Source organism: Sus scrofa, chromosome X (genome assembly GCF_054392235.1).
Source record: "Sus scrofa isolate SSC_HxYL_T2T_F1_AM1 chromosome X, Sscrofa_HxYL_maternal_Yorkshire_Landrace_v2.0, whole genome shotgun sequence".
NCBI lineage: Eukaryota > Metazoa > Chordata > Mammalia > Artiodactyla > Suidae > Sus > Sus scrofa.
Genome location: NC_139401.1, coordinates 21324897 through 21338048, shown reverse-complemented (window position 1 = coordinate 21338048; position 13152 = coordinate 21324897). Strand labels below are relative to the sequence as shown.

General features: G+C 34.1%; 1 protein-coding gene across 16 annotated transcripts in view; it reads right to left on the bottom strand.

Moving 5' to 3' along the window:
• Positions 1-13152, bottom strand: part of CNKSR2 (connector enhancer of kinase suppressor of Ras 2) — a 276938-nt gene that overhangs the window by 144063 nt on the left and 119723 nt on the right. For all 16 annotated transcript variants that reach the window (XR_014835808.1, XR_014835809.1, XR_014835811.1 and 13 more), the window contains exons 6-7: positions 10568-10687; positions 3758-3817 (exon numbers count right to left, since the gene is read on the bottom strand). Coding sequence is in view for 12 of the 16 variants with exons in the window: in XM_021080286.2 (XP_020935945.1) it covers positions 3758-3817; positions 10568-10687 (180 nt within the window). In the remaining 4 variants the exon portion in view is untranslated. The remainder of the gene's footprint in view (positions 1-3757; positions 3818-10567; positions 10688-13152) is intronic.

Here is a 13152-nt window from a genome sequence, read left to right as displayed (position 1 = left end):
ATGGTATAAAAGACCAATGTTTTTTTTTTTCTTTGCTTCTTTTTAAAAATTTTTTATTATGATTGATTTACAATATTCTGTCAATTTCTGCTCCAATATGTTTCTGAGAGCATTAAGGGAAAATGGTAATTATAAATTTATACAAACAACCCTCTTAGGCACTACTGGGCAACTAGTTCAAAAATGTATGTCAAAACATTATCTTTTTTAACTCTGATCTCTTCCATTAAAAAAAATAATTCTCATTAACTTCAGCAAATATTTTTAAGTGGATGCTTATGATCAGCATCAAAGCTTTGTCAACTAATGATTAAGCTGCTAATTTATTTCATTATTAATAATATCAATTCTGAATAAATGAGAAAAGAAAATTAAAAGATAGATAGTCATTAGTTCAAAGTTACATTATAGAGTCTCTTTCTAAATATCTAATTACAAGAGTATCCTATTTCTTATGTTTCATATGGTGTAATATATTGGCAAACAAAGCCACATTAAATAAAGTAAAATGCCAACATTTCTACAGGTACAATTTTCACTTTTTTTCTTTACTCCCCCAAAAGATTAAAAACAAGCAAAAAACAACTTTGGTAAGCTAATATTGACAAGTTCTATTAAGTCTTTAGGAAACTAAAACGATATTTAAGATAGAAATTTTATAATATCGAAGGTATGGATAATTAATTTAAAATACTATTCTTTATTTTCCCTCTAGTGACTACTGATTGATTATGCATATTAGACATTTTGATGATAATATGTGTTTGTACTTTTGAATATACAGAAAATGTGTTTTTAATGAAAAAACATGTACTTATATGTGTGTTATCTATTATATACAACTATAAATACTGTAATACTCTTCATTAGTATCTACTGAAAGCTAAAGAAGAATGACATGGTGATGGAATCTATAAAGTAAAATGCTACTTTTGAGACAATGGAATAAGATTTACTTTAAAAGTGATTTCCAACTCTTTTAGTTTTTCTTCATTTTCAATTTCCAATTATTTCTAAAATAAAGAAGTCCTGAAACAATCTCATTTGAACCAATTTAAAAATTCACAATAAAATTATTTGCCACAGGCTAGAATCCAAGACTAAATGGTTTCCCAGAGAATTCCAGTTACTGAAATAACACAACCATATTATTAAAGAGGGAAGGTCATCTACAGTGTGAACCCAACCTGAAGAATGGTGTCATGACAAGAAAAACACAAGTATTTATTTCACAGCACCTACCAAATCAGACAAGTACTATGTAAATTTCTGAAAAGTTTGTAAACAGAACTGTAACTATAGAGTCAGTCCCCGTGCTATTTGGCTCACAACTGATCTTTTTAAAGAAGAGTATTTAAAAAAAATCAAGCTAATGGCTCTAAGTCATGATGTAAAAGAAAATGAAAGCTGGTATATAAAATTCAAAGAAAGTGAAACAAGTTTTCAAACAGATAAGTAAAAACGAAAATAAGTCATACAAAATATAGACTTGCAGTGTTAAAAGGGATCCTAGATCCATTTTAACCAAAACCCTCCTTTTTAGACAGGGGAAAACTAAGAAACTAGGGCACAGCAAAGCAAAATGACTTACCCACTTAGTGAGCAGCTTTACTAAGACTCAACAGAGATTGCTAATGATTAATGACTGAGGGTACTGAAAATAGTACAATGTTTTCAAAAAAAGAATTAAATGATAAACTATTAATTAAATTAGTTCATATCTGAACTACTCACAGGATCAATCTTTCTTTGATCACTCATCCATTTATCAAATATTACTGAGTACTTATTATAAGCAATGAGAAACGCTCAACTTTTTTTTACAGACTCCATTCAATACAGAGATGTTTCTATCAATTCTTCAAGATACAATTAGTTCACAATCACCATTTCTGTGATTCTTTCCCTCATATCATTTCCAATTTTTTCCTTTGTCCCTCTATGTAAATTTCACTACTTGTTTACACAGATTAACCTCTACTGGTACTCCTTGGAGGCAGCAAGCTAGTTTAATTAAATTTTTTTTTTTAATACCTACTCCCAAGCCTGGAACACAGCAGACATGAAGCAGAGGTTTGTTAAATGAACAAATGAGTAAATGATCAGAGAAATGTACATACAAATGAGAACCATAAATTAGTGACAACATTATAGTTGCTATAGTATCTTACTGCATTTAAAAATGTTAAGTAGTTGACAATACGGATACAACTGATATTCTTGATTTCAAATAACGCTCACAGTTAATACCAATTTGAGTCGAGTACAATAATCCAAGTGCAATATATGTTTCACCATTCACAAGAAACCGAGAGAAGCGAAGGGGGAAAAATCAATAAATGATTAAAGTAACAGGTGAATTAGGTGACAAGAATGTTAACTTTTTAAGAAGAAAATGCTGGTAAAATGTTGAGATCAGCAGTAACTTGAAGATTAATTCTATGTCAGTCTTCTTTGAAGGAACACAATATAAACATGCAAGTTGTCAGAATTTCTAACAGAAAAAAAATTTGAAGTTCAGCACTTCAAATTGGAATGGAATGGAAATGGAAATCCGGGACAATCTTAATACAGGATTAATGACTTATTATGCAGTTCAAATCTACTATACTGATCATGTTAATGTCCAACACAATCACTTCACATGTCTATAGCTTTTTATAGCATAGTCATTCATATGTATTAGCTTGTTTGATTTTTGCAACAGCCCAGTGAGGTATGCAGTGCAGGTGATATATTATCTCAGATTTATAGTTGAGGAAATTAAAGCAATGAGAGAATGAATAACTTGCCAAAAATTAACACTGTCATTAAGATGCAAAACTGGTTGCAGGGCCTAGGCCTAGGGATAGGGACTCTGACCCACTGCTTGTAGTGGTTCTCACACTGGGGCCTGTCTCAGAATCACCTGTTAAAAATAGAATCTTGGAGTTCCCGTCGTGGTTCAGGGGTTAATGAATCCGACTAGGAACGATGAGGTTGCGGGTTCATTCCCTGGCCTTGCTCAGTGGGTTAAGGATCTGGCTTTGCCCTGAGCTGTGGTGTGGGTCTCAGACGCGGCTCAGATCCTGCATTGCTGTGGCTCTGGCGTAGGCTGATGGCTACAGCTCCGACTAGACCCCTAGCCTGGGAACCTCCATGTGCTACGGGAGCAGCTCAAGAAAAGGCAAAAAGGCAAAAACAAAACAAAACAAAACAGAATCTCTTCTTAAGAAACAGGCTTGGCTCCAGAGTTTCTGATTTAGTAGGTCTGGGGTGAGGCATCTCTAAACACACTCCCAAGGGAGTCTGATGCTGCTAGCCCATTGAGGGACTTTGCTGTGGAAACGCATTGATCTGAACCATGCTGCCCCTCCACTGAATTAAGCTGAATTATACTTCATGCATTCAGAAAGCCTTATTTGATGTTTCTTTCTTACATGAATTAAGTTTCTTAATAAAACTAAACTATTTGATAGGTTGAAGTGGATTCTTTTAGATGTCACTGTAACGTGTCATGAATCAGAAAATATTTAACAAAGACAAACCTCTGGCTACGAACAGAAAACATCTGATTTATTTCATGTAAACAGCTAAACTAACTAAAATGACTAAAATTCTCCCCAAACCAGCACTTCCTAACTCAATATGTCTTTTGAGTTTTATCTCCTAATCTGTTAATGTTCTCAGAAGTCAACCTCAATTATGTGAGCTACATAAGTTGTTTAATAATAAAAGGAAAAACAAACAACAAAATATGAAATATTAGAATACTTACATTTTCTGTAGTTCCAGTAATTACATGGAGGCCATCATATGTTGATTTAATATACATACCCTAAGAAAAAGCACAGAAAAACAAGTGAAGCAATTGAAATATTTAAAAGTATATTGGGAGTTCCCGTCGTGGCGCAGTGGTTAACGAATCCGACCAAGTTGCGGGTTCGGTCCCTGCCCTTGCTCAGTGGGTTAATGATCCGGCGTTGCCGTGAGCTGTGGTGTAGGTTGCAGACGCGGCTCGGATCCCGCGTTGCTGTGGCTCTGGCGTAGGCCCGTGGCTACAGCTCCGATTCGACCCCTAGCCTGGGAACCTCCATATGCCGCGGGAGCGGCCCAAGAAATAGCAACAACAACAACAACAACAACAACAAGACAAAAGACAAAAAAATAAAAAATAAAAAAATAAAAGTATATTGCAACCGCATTTCTAAAAAACAAAAATGCCCGCGTCCCAGGGATAAATCCATGATCCAGTAAGGTTATCTTTAAACTGGTAAGAAATTCCTATCTGAATGTTCTGGCTTCTAAAAGTTTACCTGGAGAAGCCTGTACTCAGCCTAATCAAATCATTACTTGAAAAGTGAACTACCTATGAAAATTATAAAATGCAGCATAGTAATTCAGTATCCCAAAGAAAACACACACCTCACTCACTCCCTTCAAAATCCATATACTATATGTTCTATGGCAAAATAAAAGTTACAGTGAAAAATTCAAATACTGGGATATTATTAGCTTATTATACTTGATACATATTACACAATTAAAAACTAGGCTCCTACAGAGCCACTTCACCACTTCATCATTCTTTACTGGAGACAGGAGAATGATAAAATACTGTTAATATAATTTTTTTTCTCCTGCTTTTTGTAGTATCCTATGTTTTCTGCCTTTATTTCTAATTGATGAAATTTAATAATTACATCCAATCATCTCTTTATCAATAATTAAGAGCTAATGTGTGGTAACTCCTCCTCCCAATAAAGAGAGACAGATTCCATTTTCCATTTAGATAAAACCATTTTAGATAAAGCTTCATTAAAGTTTAAAGATTATCCAGAAATCTTCAAATTGTGCAAGCTTTAAGAGCAAATAAAAGCTTTAAATTATGCATCGTGATAGGATCTTAAAAGAAAAAATATCACAAGAAAGTATTCACATTTTAAATACTGAAATATTTTCATTTAGGTAAATAAAAAAAAAAATAGATGAATCAGTGAGTGGCCTTTATTCCTGCCTAAGGAGAATTCTGTTATTTTAAATTCTCTTTGGGGAAAAATTAACTGAGACTTTTACTTCAAAAGTGTTTTGCATTTCAAAATAATTGATTTCAAAAATTTTTCAATATTAATTTTAATAAACTTGAATTCTGAAATATAAGGGACTTAACATAACTAACAATATCTTTTCAGAAGAAGCAAACTATTTAAACAGTTATGTGAAGTAGACAATCACTATCCTAATTTCCTATACCTTTATGTTAATTATATATTTAGATAACCAAATATACATGTGTTTTCACTGAAAATAAACCAGAAATAAAAACAAGAAGCAGTAAGTTCATAGTATGGAACTATTAAGAACTCATTGGTTAGGTTTTAATTCTGAAAAGTCATTTCAGTAATGTCACATGTCTAAGATGTTGGTATCATTTCCAAAAATGGCTGAGCCTAGATCTCTACTGTGAAACAAAATGAATGTAATTTTAAAAGATATTCATTTATTTGTGAATTCTAGTTTCTCATATGAAAGTTCATCACTTTATATAAAATATATAACTAACCTCAACAAAAGTACAAATGGAAATTACTTAAGAAATTGGCTCGTAGTTCTTGGCTATAAACATATGGTAATACTTAAGCTTATATTGGTGATAAGTGTAAAACATACTTACTTTTACAGTTAATGTTTAATCCCATTATTTATTGGCAGATAATACAATGATACTATTATAGAACCTATAAGGGGACAAGATCCTTGCAATCATTTCCCCCATGGGAATTAATAAAATGACATCAAATTGATAAAGGATCTTAAAGTATATCTATAAGACCTAAAAACTAAATTTGGTTTTAGTTTTTTACATAGAAGGATCGTGAGAAGATTAAATAGAAAAAGCCAGTGAAAGAAACAATATATATTGCTTGTACATGCCCAACAACCACCAGTCACCATCATTATCTATCACTATCATCATTAACATCTACTTGTTACAACATGCTAGCGACTGCTTTAAGTGTTTGAAATTTATTTCACAATAGCCTATGCAATACAAACTGTCATTACCTCTTTTCCAGAAGGAAACTGGGATACAGAGAGACTGGGGGGTTGGCCCACGAAGATGAAGCTGGCTTTCAGGCAATCTGACTCCAGACCACACTCTCAACCAGGAGGCCCCTAATTTACAGATTTACTAACAGGAGAATTGTACACCTTCACTTTTCTTATTAGAACATATCTGGCAACTGCAGACACCGAGTCAAACGTTCACTGTTCAACATCTATTCTAAAAAGACTAAGACCTCTCTAGCATAGATGTACTATGTGCAATGTGGGTATAAAGAGTAACTGAATTTGATATTTTACTAATTTATTTATTTATTTTTATTTTTATTTTTTTTTTTGTCTTTTTGCTATTTCTTGGGCCGCTCCCGCAGCATATGGAGGTTCCCAGGCTAGTGGTTGAATCAGAGCTGCAGCCACCGGCCCACGCCAGAGCCACAGCAATGAAGGATCCGAGCCACGTCTGCAACCTGCACCACAGCTCATGGCAACGCCGGATAGTCAACCCACTGAGCAAGGGCAGGGACCGAACCCGCAACCTCATGGTTCCTAGTCGGATTCGTTAACCACTGCGCCACGACGGGAACTCCTACTAATTTATTTTAATCACCCATCTCTTCCAACATTGTAAGCAGAAGCTGATTATATTTCTCCCCACACTTCTTTCAACACTGTGCACTACTGATAATGAAATAAGGTGTTTGACAAAGCTCTATATAATTTCTTAAATGATTAGGTCAAGGAGAAAATCTAGTACCCTAAGATAAATGTTTAGAAAAGACATTAGAGTCATTGGGACAATAAGAACTTATGAAGATAATCTAATTATGACTCAGGAAATAAAATTTGTATGTAATTACTGCACATACCACGAACTTTTAAAATGGCAATTGTAAGCTAAAGCAAGTATCTATTAGTAACAGGAAGAGGATTTCATCATTATTTACATGTAATTAAATGTTATTTATATTAAAGCTAATTTTTTTCAGGTGGATAAAAATATTGTTAAATGCTTAAAGAAGGATGTAGCTATGTATAGAGTTCAATTCTAGCAACTCCATAGTTATAAGCAATAAAAGAGAAAATGCACTTTTAAAACGCCACAATGAAGACACTTTTATGCAATATTTTCATTTCTAATCATTTGTTGTAATTGCTTTTATTAATCGAGACTGACTGACTTCTTCAGCTTTTTTTTTTTTTTTTTAATCTCTCTCTGGTAGTACTAATGAGACAAATGGCCAAGTCAGGCACCAAAAGAAAGAGAAGAAACAAGTTGCCTGATGAATTTCAAACTAATCATCTTTTGAATAATGAAGAGTCCATAGAGATACATCTGATCACTTGGTTACCTCTGCAAAAGGGTAAAACAGCAGGAGGACATGTAATTCAAATGGCTCTTTTTCTGAAACTGAGACAATCTGGTCTTCCATTTCATCAAAATCTTCACTCATCCTTCTTTCTTTTTTTTAAATTTTTAAACCAATTAATTCTGGAGCTGACTCCAACAGCTCCCTCTCTTCTGCTCGGCTTGCCAAGATGATACTTGCTTCACTGTCTCCAAATGTCAGTTAACCAACGGGAGCCAAAGCAACCTCATAGTCAAATCAATGGAATAAGGCACATTTGGAAATAGTCCAAATGTCTAAATAGTGAAAGAACTCTCTGAGGCGAAGAGGCTTCTCCAAGGATGCCCTCCAAGCCCTTTCCTCTTTATTCAACCCATCTCTTGGCTATGATCTAGTTTTGATATGTTCCAATAGCTCTCATTTCCCTTCCTTTAACTTTCTGCTAATTATTGTTGTTTAAAAGCATTTTAGAAGCTAGATTGATATATTTTACCCATTACTAAGCACATTTCCCACCATTCCTTAATAATGCTTAGGAGTTTCAAAACTAAGAAATCCTAGGAGATACAACTAATTAGGTAGAAAGCTGATGAACAATCTATTCAGTTTATCAACGCAAGAACAAAGCTGTTACCTTTTACCTATGAGAGATGTTCTGTTTTGAAAAATGCAGAAGACCTTCTGCAGATGTTTTAAGCTGATTAAACTTCATTAAAGCTTGGTATTCCTCACTGCATTCTATTTCTTTCCTTAATTTAGACCCTTCCTATGGCTAAACACATGCTAGATGTTATCAAAATCCTTAAATCTATTTCAAATGCGACCAAAGTTACTTAAAAGTGGCTGATTTTTAAAATAACTTAAGTCATATAAAATTTCTATTTAGTCATCTCTCCTTTAACATGAATCACAAGAAACAGTTTCATACTTCACTCTTTTTATTAATATTGAACATGTTAGCTTTTTCTTTTCCTATTTTGGAAATATTTTCCCAGTGAAGGGCTGCTGATTGTCCTTTAAAATGGATTTCTCTAGGTAGTTACGGTTTTAAAGTCATCTTCCTAAACTTCTCATACCCTCCCCTTTAGCAATTCCAAGTTTAAATGTGGGATAATGGAACAAGCTTTGTTAGTTGTGCCTCATTTGGATTTACCTGGATTTAACCTCTGCCTCTATTGTATATTACCTCTATGTCATAGAGGGCAAAGTGTGACACCATTTGCTCATTTGCAAAATGAGAATTAATATCTACTCTACAGGCATAAGGTAGGTACTCACTTCTTTTTTTTTTCTCTTCCAGCTCTTTTCCAGAGTATATGAATCTAGTTCTTAGCATTTTAAGTTCATGACTAGTCCAAAGAGCAGACCCAGTTCTATGTTCTTAAAATTAAAAAATAAAAGACCTTTCTAAGGCTGTACTTTCACTGAAAAAAATCAGTATTTTATCAAGCCCATTAATGAGCACTGTGCAGAATCACTTCACATGGTTATTTTCCCCCATTATATCAGCGGAAATTAGAGGGAGAAAAACACGCTCTTTTCTCAGAACAATACTATCCTTAGAAGTGCAAAGTAATAGAGCTAGAGGGAGCTTTAAAGAGGATCTAGCCCATCCCTTCATGACTCCAATATTCTACAAATGAAATTATCAAGGTCAAGGCAGTTAAATATATTCCCTCATCCTCCCCCCAGATCACAGTCACAGCTATATTTTATATAAGTGATTTGTTTCCAGGTTTTCCGACTGCTAGACTATAACATAATATAGTATTAGTTCACAATTTCCCACTCTGCAAATCATGCTTAGAGAGCTTTCTTTCCTTCAGAACTACTGAAAGGGGAGAGATAGAAAGGAAAATCTTTAATACTACAAGTAGAAAGATGCTTTAAACAAAATTGGACTTTGTAAAGATAACCAAAAAAAACAGTAAGAATTTAAAATCATAAAGATTACTTCATATGATTTTGCAAACATTACAGATATAAATTTTAAACTGATCAAAGTTAGATATAACACTTATGCTTATAATGATAACATACTTTGGCTCTGTCTGAGATGCTGATTTCCATCTTCTCAGGAAAACACGAATAAAAGCCGCAAAAACATGAGGAGCTACGGTCACCCAAAAGTAATTTGCTAATTATCAGGAGAAAAGCCACTCTATAGGATAGATGACTTCGAACCAAGAAATCACTGGTGACCAACGAAGGCTTTGCCTTCAGAAACAGTTTTACACACACACACACACACACACACACACACACTTGAAGAAAAGCCACATAAAAAGTTAAAATGTGCGGAGATCTTTAAGAATATATTATCTGAATTAAATTGTTAACACTTGTTTCCAAGATTTCTGTTTTCTAAAATATCATTAAAGGTATCCTTGGAAAATTCACCAATGGGGGGAAGTAGAAACACTGCAGCAGCAAATAAACATGTAATAGTTGTGTAGTAGGTAAGACAGTCTCCAGCCAGTTTCTTGTTTTTTGTCTCTACCTCATTCATATTATATGCTTTCTTTCTAGAGGCTTATTAAAGAAAAAGCTTTCTTTTGGGTTAACATTTAGAACCAATGCAATTTTTTGATCATGTGAAAAAATATAGAAGATGATAATCTTTATTATGACATAATAAAAAATACATCTCATAGATGTTGGCCTAGTTTTAGCAATAACCACCTGGTCGCTCATCCTTGAAAGAAAGAGTAGATACGAGTTATAAAGAATATAGGATTTGTTTAGCTTATACAATTTAAGGGAAGAGAGATATACAAAAACTGGAACAAAAGCAAAATAAACAAAACATTCATTTCCATAAGCAGGTTAACACTGTGGTTCTTTTTATAAAACTTTTAACTTAAACTTCATTTAAACCTAAAGAACTTTGGTGGGGGTAAAAAATGTAACTAAAGCTAATTTATTTACTGAAGTAAATAGGCTGATTCAAAAATCACCATTTACAATTTTCTTCCATTTTTCTTTATAAAATTTCTTATCATGACTAATTCTAACCACCTTAAATTATCTAGGGCAAAACCAACCAAACAAACAAACCCCACAAAACCTTGCAAAGTCTATTAAAATTCATGGATTCTCATATTCAGAAGCTGCTTTGCCCACATCATTCGCTGTCTACTGACGGACAGTGCTTTGATAAACATAGTATCTCTTACCAGCCCTTCACTTGGTTTGATGTTTGCCAGCTGAATTACTTCAAGGTGGGCTGACTGGGAAACCAGAGGATCTGATGACAGGGATATAATGTGGTCACAGACCCCAGAAAGAGTTTTACACTGAAAGTAAAAAAAAAAAAAAATTATAGTAAACACATTTCGTAAGTAACATATAAATCACATTTTACTATAACATTTTTTTACAAGGAAAAATAAAAGAAACAGTAGAAGAAATAGGTGGCATTTTATTCTGTAAAATCTGTATTAAAAAAGTATTCAGGTTAAAGCACACACACACACAATATACATATATTCTAAATTATGGAGAGAAGAACTGTACATCAAAATATTCAAGAAAGTTATGGTTATGTCTTGTTTCTACTATTTAATTCTTCAGACCTAAAATAAAACAATTATTTCTAAGTGATCTTAATAACATGAGAACTTCTTGATAACAACCAATGGACTGAAGTGAATTCAATAGTTTCAAAAGCCTTGATGGTGGGGTTCCCTGGTGGCTCAGCAGGTTATGGATCCAGCATAGTCACTGAAGCGGCTTGGGTCACTGCTGTGGCATAGGCTTGATCCCTGAAACTTTCACATGCCACGGGCACAGTCAAACAAACGAACAAAAGACCTTGACTTTTTTTTCATGATCAGAAAAGTTTTAAAAAATCCATCCAAAGTCCAGAGAAGACAAATCTCTCAAATCTTCCTGGTGAACGCCTCCTTATTTATCTAGACTCTTCTGCTCAAGGTTACCTCTGTATAAAGTTTCCCTCCTCCTCCAGACAAAGTCTGGCACTTTCTCAAACCTGCTTTGTCAATGTCCTATGAACAGTCTAAAATGGTATGATAACACCATCTTGAAGCCCTCTAAAGCAGGGATCATGTCTTTCTCATCTGATTTCTATTCTTCCCCTTGCCTGGTAGACAGATCCTAGAACATACAAGGCATTCAATAAATACAAGTTGAATAAACTGAAGAGCAAATAAGCTTTAACGACTGGTAGACTGGCTTGACTGAGCACAGAAAGCTAGTGCTTTTGTTAGGATAAATCTATTAAAACTGAATAATGTATTTAAAATGTATATGACATCCATAATGGTATGGCTAAAACCTGTACATGGTAAAATCATGAAGAAATTATAACATAAGTGAATGAAAATTTGAATACACTGTTCAAAAGTGTTCTGGCCCTTGGATGCTTCACAGACTCTCACTCTACTTACTAAAGCCTGATCAGCGTCGTCCATCACTTGAAGTTGTTTTATTTTATTTTTAATTTTTTGTCTTTACAGCAGCTGCCAAGCAAAGCGCTAGCTGGAAGCCCATTTCTCAGAAATACGGAACTCTACAGGGCCAGCCTCATGGGCTGTGACCTGTACAGTTCCACAAGGACCTGCATTTAGTATTACACTCTGTGTGTGCCATTTTGGAATTTGGGGGCTCTAAGGATGCTTTCATTTTGCGCTGGGTTTCACATATCATGTAGTGCATCCTGGGACCTCAGTCTGCGTGTACGTATATGTGTGTGTGTGTTTTACTTCCTCTTAAAAATATTCACTAGCAGCTTCGGGGGGAAGGACAGAATGGCAGCACTTAACATACAAAAACTTGCTATAGTTCAAATTGTTGCTATTTGACAGGAAAAAAAAAACAATTTGGGGCAGATATAAATCTTTTACCTCTTCCTTTCCTTACGCAGTTTTACTTTTCATTCTTTTTTTCCCTATCGCATTGTTAATTCTGAAGGGTTTCTATAGAGGATACTTGGATTGCATGATAATCTGAAAGCTAGTAAATCAGTATGCTAAAAATAACACTTTCTGGTTTCTAGAAATTAATGCATATTTCAAAAGAGTTCAAAGTATAAATAAATAGCAAGGTAATGGAGATATAAAAATGGCTCAACATATGTGCATTACAACACTCAGGGCCTCATATAACACACTAGTAATAAGCAATAGGAGCTCTCATTCATTCAAGCTTTGGAAGCACTTAGAAGTGGAGTAGAAGGAGGAAAGGCAGAAATATTAGACTGTAGATGTTTTTACAAAAAAGGAAATATGAATTAAATCCACCGTATTAAGTTGCAAATCATTTTTTCAGATTTCTCAAGTAATTTTGTTTGCCAAATGCCTGCTATGCGCCAGGTCCACCAGGAATATGAAAGATGAGCAAAACAGTGCCTTTACCAGCAAAGCTATCAGGATTTTATAGATTAAAGATCTTGGAAAAAAAATAATAGAAAGACTTAGAAAAGAAATTCCACTAGAATCTTGCTGCCTGTTTTGGGGATAATGTACTAGAACCTTTACACTGTAGCATTCGGCACTTGGCTAAATAAGCCAATTAGAAGGGGTATAAAATGGCCTGGCTTTATATGCTAATTCTACGCTCATTACTGCATCATACATCAAGCCATTCAGGAAACCACATTAAGTGCACTACAGCAAAGTTCCAGAGAAGTTATTTATTTTTATTTTAATTAAATTATTTACTAACTTATTTACTGGATTGGGAATAGGGTTTAGAACTTCTTTTCCTTTTTATACAAATTTTTTAAAGGTGGCTTTCCATT